Raw genomic sequence first — 17,067 nt, forward strand, 5'->3', positions numbered from 1 at the left:
TAAAACTAATTTACACCCTGGGGGTACAGGCCCCACACAAGCACCCCCTTCCCATTCCCGGCCTGTTGTAGCCAAGGCTCCAGAGCCAAACCCAGCCCCCTCCTGTCCTCTGGGAAACAAGCTCAGAGACATGGCCAGTTCCTTCCCTGACAAGGGACATTGCCTGGATCACATGACTCCTGAAGGCAGCTCTACTCATTGCAGGGCCCTTGGCTCCTATCTAAGGAGCTGTCTCTCCCTCCCCCACTTCCACAGATGGCAGAAGATGAACGAGCTCCCCCAGGATGGGCCCAGCCAGAATGGAAAGACTCTGGCCCCCAGCACAATGAGGTGGGTCACCCCATATCCTACACACCTGGAACCCCTTTCCCAGACCTCAGGCAAATGCCATGTTTCCCATGGGAGGAGGGAAAGGGGGCAGGAGGAAGTCTGGAACAAAGATTCAATGGAGAAGGAGAAACCAGGAGGAGCTTTGAGATCAGAATTAAATTCTTTAATACAAAATGCTTTTTTTTAAGATATATCTGTATTTCTTTGTTGTTGTTTAAAAATAAATATGTACTACGGAATATCTTGAAAAACTGCACTAGAGACAAAGATGTGATGTTAATATCTTTTTCCCCCACAATTATTACGGATAAACAGTAGCACCAATAAATAAATGATAACAAATATTAAAATTAAAAAAGGAGAGAGATTTAGTATGTAGAATTCTCTATTTTTTCTTGTTTTGTTTTTACATATAAAAAACAGAATAGCAATGTCTATCAGAATCATATATACATAAACATATATATATATATATATATATATATATATATATATATACACACACAAACACAAGTTGCCAAATATATATATAGTATGTAGATGTATATTGAAACCTTATTTCAAAGGAATGTGTGGTGGGGAGCCAAGGGAAAGGGGAGGGCAGAGCTGAGTGTTAGCAAAATTAAATATCTGTTCAGGACAAGCTAGTGACTGTCACCGATCAGAGCAAGAGAGATTGGAAACAGGAATTTTATACACAAAGACCAGTACAAATAAGAGAGAGCGAGACAGCAAGAGATAGATCTCATAAATAGTTGAAATTAAATATTAACCAAGAATACTGAAAAAAACCCTACTCTTTAATTAAATTAACTGTTTTAATTTCTAATTAAAAGGGCATATTAAATAAGTACCATATATAAAACACTTCTCTTTTCTCTGCCTCCAGGGTGGGCACGGGGACCCTGCCCTGTCTCTCTATGCCGCAGGAAGGGTCGGGTTGGGGGATGGAGGTGGGTTAACCACTCACACACACACAGCCAGGTCTCCTGGGGGGACAGAACTAGTGGTTTCAATGGTCTGAGGACATCGGGCCCTCCTGGGCTGCGCCCGGGAAGCAAAGCTGGGAGAGGGCCAAGGCAGGAGGCCCTTCCCTCGGAGGACGAGCTGTCACTGGGCAGCCCTTCCTCCACCAACGTCTCTCTTCTCTTTGCCAAGGCATGTCAGTGGCCTCCTGGGCATCTTGGAAGCGGGTGAGAGAAGGTGAAGGCTGCCCAGACTCCTGAATCTTCCAGGCAGTGCCCCTGGGGGCAAGATGCCCGTGCAGCACGTGGAGGGGTTCTCCAAAGCACAGCAGTGTCCCGAGGCTCCCCCAAACTCCTGGTCAGAGCCAGCGTCCTCATGCCCTGTACCTGTTGCCTGTCTTTCTGTCCGTTTGACTCGGGATAGAGGCTCGGGGCCAGGGCTGGGTTTGTCGGTGTTTCCAAAAGCAGGCCAAATTTGCCCCCGTGCCCTGGCCTTGCGCGTTCCCAGGCAGGGGAGGGGACCCCGGCTTCCCTAAGAGGGATAAAAAGATGATGCCAGAGTCTCTCCTTCCATCCTCTTCCCTGTCAGGATCTGGGTGGGGACATTCTCCTCCCAACTCAAGTCCACAGCAGTCAAATACATCCAGTGAAGACACCAATAACATTAGCAATGTTAATTTAAAAAAAAGAATATATATATTTTATATATATATATAAAATATATATATTTATTTTTATATATTTTATATATATATATAAACGTATGTATGTGGGTGGGTGTGTCTACAGGAATCCCAGAAATAAAACTCTCTAATCTTCCGGGCTCGGTGATTTAGCAGCAAGAGAAATAAAATGGCGATCCAATTCCAAGAGGGACCGTGCTGGGTCACCCGCCCGGGAATGCTTCTGCCGGAGTCTTGCGCTCCGGACCCAAAGTGCTCTGCGCACAGCCTCCTCTTCCTTCATGTCAGGTTTCTGGATTCAGGACTGTTCTGTTGATGGTGGTGGTGGTGCAGGGGCAGCGGCTATGGGTCATTCTGTGTCAGTCTTTCCTGGTGAGACGTCTCGTTCCCAAAACCCTGAGGGAGGCTCCTTCCTCCCACCCGGCTCACCGCCTTGGCTTGTCACATCTGCAGAGAACGGGAAACAGAGGCTGGGGGTTAGGGCCAGGGGAGGAGCCCTGGTGGGGAGGCTGCAGCCTCCCCTTCCTGCAGCCCGAGGCCAGCAGGGGAGAGGACAGAGAAAGCGCGGTCCTGCCCCTGGGAGAGTGGCAGCTACGTCCGGGGCTCCCAGTCTGCCCTCTGGAGTTTACAATCTAGTTGAGACAAGACAAAGACAGAATGACATCTCATCACAAGCAACAAATGAACACGTCCCAAAGAACAGTCCCTACTTCACATTTAAGAGCTGATAGGTGAGCAAAGTTGGACCAAGTTAATCAGCAAAGCGTCCCTGCAGAAGGAGATGTTTCAGTGCAGTCCCTATGGTGCTGGTTTGGGGGAGCGAGTTGGGAGAGCAAAGGATAGGGGGCCTGTGCAGAGGCCAAGCAGGCCAGGAAGCTGGGGAAGTGAGGCTCCCAAGAGAGGCGCAGCCAGCAGGGCCCTGGGAAGGTGAGGGACACACCTCCCCTTGCCATGCCCACCGTCCGGGCCTCAGCTGCAGGCCCCAGGTACCAGGCTGCCTTTCCTTTCCAATATGCTATTTAACTTAGGGTGGGGGAGGCAGAGGGGACTCCTAGAACTTTCCCATCATGCCCCTGCACCTGGGTTGCTCGCCTTTTACCCTCCCCACTTGAAGAGAAGTCAGAGCAGGCCCTGCCCTTCTGAGAGCCTAGGAATGGGGATCCTAAGCCTCCTATTTGAGGACTGAAATTCCCCCATACAGCCAGGTGAGAGGATGGGTTCGGGTAACTTCAGTTAGCCTCCAGGTCACTGCAGACATCCCCCATCCCATCTCTGCAGAATGATCACCGTGGTAACCCTAAAATGGCAAATCCCTTATCTTCTCTGAGGCCCCTGGGAGATGTGGAGACCCCTCAACCAGCCCTGGGGTGAGGCAGAGCCCCCACCCCAGCACTAGTGTACACTTCCTGCCTTCACGTACCGCCAAGACAGACAGAACCCACAGTAACACCCCCAGGGCTGATCCCCAGCCTCCCTGACACTCACAAGCCACAGGAAACGGGAGACAGGGGAGAGAGCTACACTCCAAGGACCCTGTTAACCAATGAGGCATCTGGACTAGCTGGGGGCACCCTGGCCCTGCCCGGGAATCCCCATAAAAGCCTCTCCTTCCTGGGTGAAGCTTACGCTGGCCCAGAGGTCTCCCTACCTTTGAGCACAGGCCAGACGGGTATAAACACAAGTGAGGCATCAAAAGATTGCCAGCCACCTGTCACGGCCCCGTGCTCTTGCCCTCACCCCTGAACTCAGTCATGTATTCACTCACGCACTTGACACTTCCTTGGTCCCAGGTGTGAACAAGGGACAGAGGCACAGATGCCTGGGGTGGGGTCACACAGATGAATAAAACTTAGCCCCAGGTGTGAGGAGCTCACAGCCTAATATTAGGAGAATGGGTGTGGCTCCCTCCCTCCACCCATCCTAGGGGCATTTGGAAATAGGTGGGCTGTTTGGGGTTGTCGCTGTGATGACTGGAGTATTAAGGTATCTAGCGTCCCTTGATGTTAAATCTCCTACCTGCCCTAAACCAACAGGCAGAGCCCACACCCTCCAGGACCCCAGTCTGAGGATGAACTCAAGCCCTGTCCCCAAGGAGGGACACTGAGGGGATGAGAAACCCAGCAGTGCAGACCTCAGAGGCGGTGGCGAGGCCCCCGAGTGTTTGCGCTTTGTAAAGGCAGCATCCCCCCACGCCGGGAAGGGCCCTCCCTATTAGCAGCAAAGGTAGGAATCACGACGTCAGAACCAACAGCCACTACGAGCAGGACCACAGGACACAACACTCAGCCTGCGTCCACACCACCACAGGAAGCCACACTGGCCTGCCCACTCACACAACCAGGGCAAGCTCTGAACTGGCCCTGGCAGGCCAGCCAGCACCCGCTGCCCAGCGCAAGGGCCCCGCGAGCAGAGAAGGCGGCAGTCACCAGGCAAGCAGCTAGAAGCTGAGCAAGCAGCTGGCCCCTTTCAGGTGCGTGCTCGCTCGCTCTCGCGCTCTCTCTCTCTCTCTCTCCCCATCTCTGTGCAAAGCCCCTCTCTGACTTGCTCGCCCTCTGGGAACCAACCTGCAAGTACGTTCGTTTAACTCAAGCTGCCTCGCCTTGCAACGCGAGTCTGTGTTTTTGCAGGAACATTTACACGTCTGCGGATCTTGTACAAACAAATGCTTTCTCCGCTCTGAGCAAGGCCCACAGGGACTGCAAAAGGCAAAAGGAAAGACATCTAAGCTAGAGCGTCAGCAGAGAGAGAGAAAAAAATCCATGCAACACCCCCTACCAGGTCGGCAGCTGCACCCCACCCAGCTCACAGGCCCCACACCCTTCCACGCCCTGGAAGGATCCGACGCCACAGCGGAAGACAAGAGAGAGCGGCGGAAAGAGGCAGCACTGGCTAGGAAGCCTGCCCGCAGGAAGAGGCGGACGCACACGGGCAGAATGCAAGGACAGGGCTGCTGTAAGGGGCAGCGCTGTCCCACGGGCACAAGTGCAAGTCTCGGGCCACAGGGCACCAACGGCTACCACCCCCGAAAAAGCACACCTTGACTCTCCACCTGCTGGGGACGGCAATCGGGGCCACCTCCTCCCTGTGCCAGGGCTCACGCCCAGGCCCCTCCACCAGAGGGGGGCTGAAGCAGGGAGTGACGGCAGGCTAGGCCCAGAGGCAGGGTCCACAGGCCAGGCCACTGGTGGCCCAAGGGTCCCCAACAGCCTCAAACCCAGAGGAAGAGGGCACCCTACAGGAAGGCTTCTGTGGGTGCCATGGATTGGGCTGGAATAGGGGGCTCTCCTCCAGAGGCCCCAAGTCCACAAGGAGGGCCCGCGGTGGTGTTTGACGCCACATCCTCCTTCAGCCAACAACGAGCTGCCTCACCTCATCCACGCCCCTTCCTCACGCCACGTCTGTCCTCCCCACCCCCGCCCCCCAGCTTCCAGAGAAGTGCGGAAGCCTAGAGCAGTGGAAACCAGTTGGGTGAGCAGGCATCAGCGCCCGACACCCGTGCCAACATGGGCCCGCCACCAGTGCCCAGTGGGTGAGGGAAAGGCGGTGCCCAGCCAAGCCAGAGGCCCCTCCCTGAATCCTCCAGGCCCACTCTGCCCACCCGCCCACCCCCAACCCTGGACCAGCAATGCCGCCACCACATCTACCCATCGGTGCCAATTAGTGGAGTGAGAGTGAGAGAGAGACACTAGGGAAGATGGAGGACGGGAGCCAGGGAAGGGGAGCAGGAGGGAGGCAGGGTTCCAGGGTCCTGCAGGCGGGAGTTTGATTGGGGGCTGGGGAGGCTCCGGGAAACGAGACAGCGGTGGCACCACGTACGCGCTCCAGGATTTATACCGGGATTTCTTGCGCTTTCTTTTTTGCCCCTTTCCCTTTCCTCGAACTGATTTTCTGGAAAATAAAAAAACAGAGACAGACAGAGAGAAAGCCAAGGGGGTAGGGGAGAGGAAAGGAAGCAGTGAGGAGGGCAGGACACAGGACACGCTCCGAGGCACGAGGAAGAGCTTGCACACGTGCACGCACGCGGGATGGGCCGGGGCAGCAGGCACTCAATGGCGCCTTCTTTTCACTTTACCCTGTGGGGGGTGGGGAGGCAAACCCAGCTCCTAGCAAGGCTGTGTAGGGGGTGGGGATCAGAGGCTGGGTGGAGGGCACCGGACCCACAGGCCTCCACACTCATGGTGTCTCCTGCTCCCAGGCAGGGGGCAAAGCCTAGAGGGCAGGCTCTCTGTCCAGCATCCCTGAACAAGTCTGACCCTGAAGGTCAGGGGCCGTAAGAGGTAGGCCAGAGTTCGGGGAGAAGGTCAGAGACCTGACTCGATGGGGGGCGAGAGAAGGGGGTGCAGGCTGTACTCCAGGCACCTTCTGCCTTCATTTCCAAGTACCAGGGCGAGGGGTCCCTCCAGAGGCCCTGCCTCTGTGAATCCCAGTGTAGGGGAGCAGCTATCTTGGGAGCTGGCGCAAAACCAAGGGTGGCACATGAAAGGCACCAGCCAGCCCAGCCATAACCTGGGCTGAGAGGCGGGGCCCCAGGCAGGCGGCAGGGTGGGGTGGGAGTTAGGGAGGTGTGGGGAGGGGGGCCTGGGCGGCACTTGGCGAAGCGTCCTCTCCCCAGCCTGTCAAAGCCTGCTACACCATCTCACCGGACTCCCTTCGGAGCCCAGGCGAAACCCCACTCTCCCTGTGGGCAAGGCAGGCGTTTGGGGAACAGGCAAGGGCGGCAAGCTGAAGCCTGTCCCCCTCAAGGGAACCAGCCCTCTCCACACCTGCCCAGCCCAGAGAATGCCCCTCAGGATGGCTGCCACATGGGAGAAATGAAGGGGAAGGGATGGAGGAGAGGGGCAAGTCTGTTCCCTCTCGGGAGAAAGTTCTGGAGGAAGGAAGGTCTTCACTCACACGGGCACAGACACACTCTCTCTCCCTCTGAGCCTCCTGTCCCCAGTCACTGCTCAGCAATCCTGAAGTTGGGGACTTAGGGAAGAGGCAAGGGGTTGAGGCCTAGGGGGCTTCAATGTCACCAGAGCATTGGGGGCAGACAGGATGATGGGTGGGGGAAGGGCAGAGGTGCTCTCTCTCAGTCTCTTCCCCTGCAGGCTCTCTCCCGTGCCAGCCGCTCGTCCTGTCTTGAAGGATCACCGCTGCCAGACCTCACCCCCTGCTCTATCCTGACCTGACCCTCCACACTGAGCAACTGAAAGCCTCAGGAAATGGCCAACATTCACCTCTTTCTCCCTGGCCAAGGGGACTGAGCGTCTCTGGCCTGCCTCACTCCTGCAGGAGGGCATGCACCAAGAAAACATCCCAGCTGGCCCCAAATCCAACCGAACCACCACTGCAGCCACCAAAAGAGGCCATTTCCTCTAACACACAAAAGCTGGCCTCTCTGCCACCCACTCCCTCTCCCTGCCATGGGTGACAGGAGGCTAGAGCAGGCCCGGGAGCCAGCATCCACGACGGCCCCCAACACACCAAGACCGCAAGTCCTGGCCGGGAATGGCCCGGAGATGCATCGTCTCTTCCAAAGGAAGTTCCAGGCACCAGGCTGGGTTTTGTCAGTTGTTCTAGAGCCATAATCCTAGAGTTTGCTCCATCCCATTGCTGCCACCACAAGTCCCCATGAAACCAACTCTCAGACCCAGTGAAGCCATCAGACCCCCCTGAGAGAGGAAGCCAAGAGCCCCAAACCAAGACAACCAGCCAAGTAGAGGGAGAAGAGCAAAAGTCATGGCCACTTACTTTTCTTGCCTTGCTCTATCTTTCTTTGGTCTGCAGTGGGTAGAGAAAGAGAAAAGAACAAAACAGAGAGGAGTTCAAATGGTGATGGTAACAAGAACAATAATAATAATAATAAAAACTTAACATAGTATTTATGATACATCAGTACAGTTTTAATCTCTTGACATATAATAACTCATTTAATCCTTATAACAACGCTAGGCAGTACATACTATTATTGTGCCCATTTTACAGATGTGGAAACCGAGGCACATTGAAGTAATATCGAAATGCCCACAGTTACACAGCTGGAAGGTGGAAATGGGCTAACAAGTGGAACGTACTTAACCCTGGCCCGGAGTGGGCCCCCTGAATTCGTTCAGCAGCCATTCACTGAACGAATGACTCCGTGACTCCATCCTTACCTGCATTCACATTTGTTGTGCTGTAGGAAGCTCATCTCTCCTATGTGCTGGCCTTGGTGAGGTTTGATCCGCATAATCTGGAGGGAAAGGAAGCAGATCACAGCGGTTAGTGACCCAGCCAGCCATACCCAGGTGGGAGACCCCATGGCTCCTGCCACTCAGCACCCAGGGGTTCTACAGAGCAGGGAAGGGTGGTGGAAGTACAGGGGGACCAAGGGCTCTACCAGAAAGAGCCTCAGGCCCACCCCAACTCCCTCCGCCCTGCTGACCTCGAGGAGCCCGTTTCTCTTGAGGGCAGACATGGCTGCAGGGTTGGCCAGGCTGGGAATTTGGGTCCTGGGTTCTTGCCACTCCCCTCCCCTCCTCTTATCCCCTCCAGGCCTCACCCTACCTCCAGTAGCTACCCAAGAGCCACCCACTCCTCCCTGGGGTCTCAGAGTTCCCTCCAGCCCCATCCAGGCTGAGATGTGCCCCATCACCAGGCAGTACCAAACAACTGGCTTTTTAAACTCTCCACAGACCAGGCTCATCCAGCTTCCCAAACAGAGCCCCCAGGGAGGGAGGGCTCTCTCCCTCCTAGAGAGGAAGGGAGGGGCTCCTGTCATAGGTGTCAGCCCCCTCCTGAGCTCAGGGGACAGAGGTCAGGGAGGAAGAGGAGGTGGTCGGGGCTTGCTGGAGACCTGGGCTGAGAAATGCAAGCATCTTTTTCTCCAAAGAGGGTAAGACCTCCACATCTCCCCTTGACTGACTCAGGGGCGAGAGCTGGGCAAGGCAAGCCTGGCTCCTCCCTTCGAGAGCTGCCCAGGAGAGGGCCGGGGACCACCTGTTGGCAAAGCCTAATGCCCCCCCCCCACAGCCCCTCCCCCGCTCCTCGCAGGTGCCCACCTGCATGGTGATGTTGAACTCTTCGGTGGGCACACACTCCAGACCCTCATCATTGCAGCAGCCCCCACACCGCATCAGGGGCACACAGGACGGCTTGAAGATGTACTCGATCTCATCAGGGTACTCCTGGAAGATGTCCACCAGGGTCTCAATTGGACGGCAGTAGCTGCGCTGGTAGACGTCCATGAACTTCACCACTGCATGGCAGGGGGTGACACATGAGCCCAGCAGGTCACGTAAGAGGTAGCCGGCCCTTCTCTCCACCCAGCTCTGTAAGGCCGCTCCTTTCTGTGAGAGGTACCCACTATAGTCCTTCTGAAAATCTAACTTAAGTCTCTTGGCTGTGGGTGAAGTCCTTTCCTATCTTTCCACCATCAACACTGATGAAGGCCTGTTTTTATTCCAAAGATCACATGGCACTGTCAGGTTCTAAGGGAGTCAGCCTGCCACATCTGATCCCCTTGCCTCGCCCTGACAGCCAAGCCAATCCCTAGGTCAACCTTGATGCCAGAGGACAGTCTGAGTATGAGTATACCTGTTGGGGGTCTCTAAGCTTCCCGTGAAAGGAGGAGCAGCCAGCTTGGCAAACCCGCTCTCCATTTCCCTCCAACTCCCCACAGCAACTGCCATACCATTAACCGACAGCCACTTACTGAGCACTTCTTATGTGCTGGGCACTGTGTACAGGAGTCCATAGATGTTACCCCAAACAATTCTCCCCACCATGGTACTCTGAGGTTCTAGTAGGAGCCCCCATTTTACAAATGGGGAACTAGAGGCTTACAGAGGCTGAGTAACTGGCCCCAAGGCCACACTGCCAGTAAGTAACAGAGTTAAAGTCACCTCTGACATCAAAGCCTTCCCAAGCCAACATCCTGTGAAACAGAGGGGAAGCATCAGGGGGCACTTTGCCACCTGCCAGACCCCCTCCCCAGACTCGGGCTGAGGAGATGGTGGGCATCGGCACAGGGGTTGGGTCTGCCTAGAAACAGCAGGTGGCTATGGGCGGGAACACTGTGCTGGCCCTGCCAGCCACCGATAACCCCACCCAGGAGGGCAAACTGCTTGCATCATGGAAAAAACGGTGCCGCCACTGCAGTCACGGAGCGTTTCTAGAAGCTGATCTGGAGGGAGACCAGGGTAAAGACAACTTCCCAGGCTGGCCGTGGAGCCTGGGGTGCACCGGAGCATGAAGGGGTAATTCTGGGCCACAGAGGTAGGGCCCCTGAGAATAAATAAAGTCAGGACTCTGAATGACTACTCCAAACTGTGGCCTGGCCTGCCACTCCCCATCACCCCTCCACCACCACCACCACCACAGAGCAATCCTGTCCCTGAAATGAGTTTCCCCTGAATAGAAGGGAAGAAGCAGCACCCAGCCAGCGAGGAAGCCTGGGCTCTGGCCAGGACTTGGTGTGACCTTGGGACAGTTCCTCCCTCTCTAGGCCTCAGACTCTGCACATCTGTGTAAGTGGGTTGGGCTGATCTCTAAAGACACTGAAACAGAGGTTGAAGTGTAGGGTTTTGCCTTCCATCTCCAGCCCTAAGAACAAGCGCCCTTTTCTCAGCCCAGGTGACACAAGGTTAGAACCCCACCAAGACATCTGGAGGGCATACTCCCAGCTACCTCTCCCCAGAGGCCATAGCTGAGCCTCTCCTCACTCCTCCCTCCAGAGCGGTGAAGGAAGATGAGCCTGGGTGCTGGAGAGGGGCGCATATATAGTGGATTAGGGAGAATGTGAGGAGCTGAGGGGAAGTGGGGAGGCTATACGTGTGAAAACAGGAAGGAAAACAGTGGGGGCTCCCAAGCCAGTCCTTGGCCTTGCCTGAGGTCTCTGCTTCCCCATTGTGCCCAGACAATGGGCACAGAATTCCCCACCGCTACAAGGGTTAGGATCAAGCGTCATCAAAAAGAGTACAAACTAGACCAGGGATCTGAAGAAGTCCTTTTGTAAGCCAAGTCTATATTGAAGAAGATGACTAATCAAGAATTCTTGCCCTGACACTTCGTCGTGGCTGGGGATAGAAGTGGCCAAGACTTCAGGGCCACAAGGACAGGACGGCAGAACAGTGTGGCCTGGGTCATGGGAGTTGGTAGCTGACAGTAAAAAGATCCAGGGTGGGAATTCCTTGGAAAAGCTCCCTGGAATCCTCAAGGCCCACAGGAGGTAGAGGGGGGTGACTTCACCACACCCTTCGCACCCCAGCCAATACCTCCAAGGAAAGCTGTCCTGCTTTTGCTCAGGCATGGGCACACATACACTCCAACTTCAGGCTTTGTGGTTTTCTTTATTTCTCTAAGACAACCTTTACCCCAGCAAACAAAGACCATTTGTCTTGCCTCTCCCAGACCTCAGAGAGAGACCACTAGAAGCTGAGGCGGGGTGGGTGCACCCTGGGAGCAGAGGCCTGTCAGTGGCACAGGCGGGGAAGCCAGGCCCTGGGTCAAGGAAAGGGCTCCTGAGTGAGGAAGGAGGCAGAACTGGCCAGGCATCACCACCAGCCTGGGGAGTAGAAACACTGCCCCTGGCCACCATCCGGGCCACTGGATTTGGGTCAGGGAAACTCGCCTGGAGGAAGACCCCAGGGCCTTCCCTTCTCAGAGGTGGGGAGCTGGGGGAGTGGCACATCGGGCTGGAGCAGAGGCCACATTCAATAGTGGGGAGAGCCAGGGCATCCCTAGAGAAATGGGAGGATCTGTACTCCAAACCGCGGCAAACAAAAGGCAGGCAGACTCAGGCTGGGCAGAGGGGCGGGGCTCCTGGGAGCTACAGCCAGCCCTCTGCTGGACCAAGAGGGAAGTTCACAAGCACCCAAACCTACTCCCCAGGAGGGCAGGGGGAGGCTGTAGGGCTTTCTCTCTCTACCCCCAAAGGAATGCCAAGTGGGGGCAGGGAGTTCCATGAGCCTGGGCCCTCTGCACCTCCAGCTCGTACACAGCCAGCAATAGACAGCAGGGGTCACAGCCTCTGCCACACAGACCCCACAGGTGGAATCTGGCTGGGTTGGAAGTGACATGGAGTACCCATCCTCCCCTGGGAGTAGGGGGGACAAGGGACACCTCCCCTGACATCTGGGATCCTTGAACACTATTTGTCTTCCTGGTCTGTGCTCACAACTCCCTCTCCAAATAAAATTTTACTGGAAAGAGCAGAAGAAAAAGACCACAAGTCCTATTTCTAGCCGTGGTCTGAGTAGTACAGACAGAGTCCTCCAGAATGGAAGGGTTAATCTCCCGGAGCTCACCTTCTCCTTTCTAGATCCCCAGATTCCTGTGCCCCTTCCCTACCCAAACCCCAACAGACCTGAGAAGGAACTGGGCCTTTCCACCCATCCCCTGGGGGATCAAGGGACACCCGCCCATCCATGTGTAGGGGTGGGCGTTGGGGGGGACTTACCTTCGTGAGGTTTCTGCTCTCCTTCTGCCATGGGTGCAGCCTGGGACCACTGAAGACAAAACAAAGAACGAAGAATGGGCCTGGGCAGAAGCAGGGATGCACAGACCCAGCCACCCCGCCCCTGCTCCCTCCTTAAGTCCCTCCCAACCCGAAGCCTCTGGCTTCTCCGCGGCTTCTGAATGGAGCAGGGCACCTCCGGGGGCTCTCCACAGCACAAAGCACCACCCCTGGACTGCTCCAGTTCTGAAGCCAAGGAAGATAAAGACTGACCAGATATTGGGGGGGGGCGCCTCAAAACACAGGAGGAAAACACCAGAATGCTGTGCTGCCCAGGTCCCTGCCCCTCCCCCACATTTCCCTTTCCCAGCCCTCACTGGCCCCTTGCTGAGCTAAAAGAAGTGAAGTCTCTCAGCCCCCCTGACTCCCTGGTCCAAAGCCACGGGTAAGTATTAAGGTCAAACAGGAGGACAAATTTGGACCGGGGCAGGAAGGAAGGACTGGGGGCAAGAAAAACAACATGGTGACCTTCTCCTGCTGACATAACAAATACCAGGGTGCGCTGGTGCTGGGGGGGGGGGCGGTACAGAGGACCGAAGGGCACCAAGCACCCTCCCCCATCCAAACTCTTCTATCCTCAGGAATACTTAGCAAAGCCACAGGTTGCCTAGAGGGTAAAACAGGGGAGGAAACCCTGGGGGAGGGGAGGGCCCCATTTCTCCCTGTGCACCAATCTCCCTAGAGCATGAATTTATCTCTAAAGCCCCGAGCCTCAGGTTCCCACCTTGTTCCCTGGTTTCTTCTCCCTCCCAGATGCAGGGGGGGGTCCCAAGTCCCTCTCACCTGCTGGGCGCCTTCCTCAAAGGCAACCAGGGAAGCCTTTTATGCCTTAGCACTGCCCAACCCCTAGGGGGCCCCCTGCACTACCTAGGCCTGAGGCCTCTCATCCTTTCCCACCCCCACCAGATCATTCCTCCCCTCCCCAGAAGCTGTGAAGGTCAACTAGCCCAACCATGTGGACCTGACAGCACCCCGCAGGCAAAGGCTTCTCCCAGCCCTTCCAGAGGGTCTCCAGTTGTCACCAACTGCCCACTCCACCTGCCCCTCTTTTGGGGCAGATCCTGAGCAGCAGAGCTGCACTCTAGCCCACAGAACTGCAGACTCTGCAGAGAGTCTGTCTATCTGTCTGTCTCTCTCCTTCCCACATCCCCCCACCAATACACCCCAGACCCCCAGCCTTGCCTCCAGGGCCAAGGTCAGATAACAGTTTCCAGGATCCCAGCTGGAGCCTCCCCCTACAGTTCCCTCAGGGACCCCCCTGGAGTCTCTGCCTCAGCCCCTCACCCATCCCCATGGCACCCCCTGGCTTCCCTCTGCCAACATTCTGCCTATGCCCTCCACTCCTCCTGGGCCCCAAAGAGCAAAGGGGTCAGAAACTTCATACCCCCTCCAAGTCCAGGGGGCACTGGGAGGGGCAGTTCTGGGCGGGGAGGGGCCAGGTGCCCTTCTCTGGGGGCCTCTGAAGGTCACACTGTGGCCAGGCGGCCTCTCCTCCCCCTCCCCCCCCCCTTGGAGGCCTGGAGCCAAGGCCTTTGTGCCAGGGTCTGAGGAACTCCGGGTGGCAGCAGGGACCCCAGCCCATTTCCTTCCTTCTGCCACTCTCTAAGGGGATTCTGTGGCTAAAGGAAGAGCGCAAAAGGATCCCTTAGGTGGTTTTGGGAAGCAAGGTGGGTGGGCAAGTTTGGAGTTCCGAAAAAACCACCTGCTCCCGCTCCAACGCCCATTTCACCAGAACAAAGTGTGTTTGCAAGGCTGGCAGGAGCTCCCTCCAAAGGTTCGGGGAGAGCTAGTCCCACACGGCCCATGTCACAGCAAATTTCAAACCATTTTTCCAAAAAGTGTAAAGTGGGATGAGGACCCTCTTTAAACCCTCCCTTAGGCCACCCCCATAAAAGCTAAAGCACAGCTCACTCGGAAGTGTGGGGGAGGGGAGGGAAGCAGACTGTCACCAAGTCGGGACTTTAGGTTGAGTCTCGACAAAGCACCCGGCTGGGCCCAGGCAGCCCGACTCCTGACAGCGATCATTCTTTTCCCGGACTCTGGGGCCGGAGAGAGGTTAGATGGGTCTTCTCAGCAGAGGGGAATAAAAAATAAAGAGGTGGCAGGGGCTTCTCTTCGAGCAGAGAGGAAATGGGTAAGAGACGTTAGGAAATTCCTCCTAGGAGGGGGTTAAGGGCTGGGGACAGCGGGAGGGAATAGGGGTGGTTCTCCGGGTCCTCTGCATGGGACTACCTCGAGAGGTCACCTTCCCGCGGAGGGCAGGCGGGGGGAGGGGCGCCGCTCGCCGCCCCGGGTTCCCGGCTCGGGCCGCCGCGGCTCCGGGAACACGCGGCCGGCCAGGCCCGGGCTGATGTAATCGGCTCCGCGCCGCGCGCGCCCGGCCGGGCGGGGGAGGGCGGGCACCGAGCGGGACGCGAGCTGGGATGGGCGGGGGTGGTGCGGCGCAGGTGGCCCGGCGGAGGGGGGGGGGTCCCAGCAGCAATCCACCCCAAAACTTTTCCCCAACTCGAGACGAGGGCCGCAGAGATCGAGCGGCAGTGACAGCAAGCCCTTCTCTCGCCTGCACCCTGCCTCCTCCACGCTGTCTGCCTTCCCCCGGTCCAAGGTCCGAGCACCCCCACCCCCGCCCGCTGGGCTCCGGCTCCCGCCCCCGCTGCCCGGACTTCCAGTTCGTCGGGGACCAGCGGCCGGGAGCAAACTTCAGCCGCCAGCGGCAGCGCAAGCCCAGCCCCCTCAGCTGCCTCCTCCGGCTCCCGCCCTCCGATGGTCGGCCCAGATCCTACGTGCGGTAACTCTGGTGGGTGGGCAGGGCCCGCGTGGGCGGTGAGACTCTGTCCCGGTGCCCTCCCACCTAGCGCGCGCCCCCTCCCCCTACACGTATGAAGATAGAGGCGAAGCCGCGCGCCTGGTGCCCAAGGACCCGCGTGGGGCACTGAGCCCCCACGCGCGCACTCGCATGCACGTCCCCAGCCGGGAGAGGCGCTCGCAGCGGCCCGCGGCGCCAGGCGGGCACGGCGGCTTACCTTGGCATGGTGGAGGTAGAGCAGCAAGGCAAGGCTCCAATGCACCCAAGAGAGCAGAAAGTTCATGGTTTCGGAGGCCCGGCCGGGGCCGGCGCGGCTCGCGCTCCCTCTCCGGCTCGGGCTGCGGGGCGGCCCGCTCTCGTCGGCGCCCAGGCGGGCGCCTCTTCCTCCCGGAGCCGAGGCCCGGGCCAGGGCCTGAGGCGCGCGCGCGGCTGGAGCACTGTCTGTGCACACAGCCGCGTCACCCGTCCATGAGCCCGGCTTCCGAGAGCCGAGTCGCCACCGCGGCCCCCTCTCCTCTTCCTTCTCTTCTTCCTCCTCCCCCTCCTCGGACTGCGGCTCCTCCCGGCCCGAGCTAGCACTTCTCCCGGTTCCGCTCGGCTCGGCTGCCCCGGCGCGGACCACGGCTCCTCCGGAGCGAGAACAGCCCAGAAGTTGGACGAAAAGTTTCAGTGCAACGCCGCGAGCCCCGACCCCCTCCACCCCGCCTCCGGGCGCGGGCTCCGGCTCCTGCCCGCGGCTAGCCGCCGCGTCCACCGTCGGCCGCCGGCCGGGGAGGAGGTGGGCGCTGGGGCAGGGGGCGGTGTCTGTCTGTCCGTCAGCGCGGCTGGTCCGACGCGGGATCCCGAGGGGGAGGGCTCGCGCCGCGCTCTGGCGGTCACCCCCAAAATCAGGTCACTCACTTTGCCCCTGTCCCTCTCGTTTCTCGCTCGCCAGCGCGCGCTCTCTGACCCGGTCTCTCTATCTTCCTCCACTTCTCTTTGGAGCTCTTGCTACCTCTTGCTTCTCTGCTGGTTTCCAAAATCCGAAGTGATTTGGGGGAGTTAAGGAGCAATCTCCCCAAACGGTCGGCCCGATTTAGCGGGGAATGGGAAGCAAAAATAAATTAAAAGGGGGAAAGAATACGGTTTAAAAAAAAAATGTTTCAGAAGAAAAGGAGGAGGGTAAACCCTGGATAAATGAATATCAAATTCCAGTGCGGAGACTCCTGGCTGGTGACGCCGCTGGTTCGTCCGCCTCGCCGATGCGTCTCCCGACCGAGCGCCGCTGCCGCCGGCTCCACTCGCCCCCTGCGCCGCGGCCTCCTTGCAGCCCGGCTGCCCCAAGCCTCTCCGATTCTCACCGCTACGAGCCGACTAAAAAGAAGGCCTGGCCCCGCCCCGACACGCCCAGGGGCGGGAACAGACCCAGCCTCGGCTCTTTGAGTCCGTCCCCTCCGCGCGTCTTCGGCCCCTGGCGCTGCCTTCGCCTGGGGACCCCAAGCGAAACCTGGGCCCCCACCCACACCAGCGAAGCGAAACCTCGACCCCCCCCCCAAGGTTCACAGCCTGAAAATTACCTGTGCGCCCCCCTTTGCCCGGAGACACACACGTCCGCGCGGTATTTGGGGGGAGGGTACAGGAAAGTGAGGTTATGTGCGGACAGGACTCGAGAGCTATTCCCTCTATGCTGGGAATATTGGAGGGGGCAGGGGTTTGGGGGAGTCGGAAAGGGACTGGTGGAAAGAGGGACACACAGATCTACTGGAATCCTGGGGTGACCCCTGGCCTTCTCCCCCGCTCCAACACTCTCAGCTACCCCCCCAACAC

At 57.7% G+C, this 17,067-nt stretch overlaps 1 protein-coding gene across 1 annotated transcript; it reads right to left on the minus strand.

Moving 5' to 3' along the window:
* Positions 1–471: 471 nt before the first annotated feature.
* On the minus strand, positions 472–16,153 carry VEGFA (vascular endothelial growth factor A; the record flags this gene model as incomplete). Its single annotated transcript, XM_059940563.1, has 8 exons — positions 472–2,425; positions 4,543–4,674; positions 5,795–5,866; positions 7,712–7,741; positions 8,116–8,192; positions 9,001–9,197; positions 12,399–12,447; positions 15,479–16,153. Coding segments are annotated over 8 exons (1,254 nt in total), but the record flags the coding sequence as incomplete, so codon positions are not given.
* Between the last annotated feature and the right edge of the window lie 914 nt (positions 16,154–17,067).

The sequence above is a fragment of the Balaenoptera ricei genome, chromosome 11, assembly GCF_028023285.1.
Source record: "Balaenoptera ricei isolate mBalRic1 chromosome 11, mBalRic1.hap2, whole genome shotgun sequence".
Taxonomy (NCBI): Eukaryota; Metazoa; Chordata; class Mammalia; order Artiodactyla; family Balaenopteridae; genus Balaenoptera; species Balaenoptera ricei.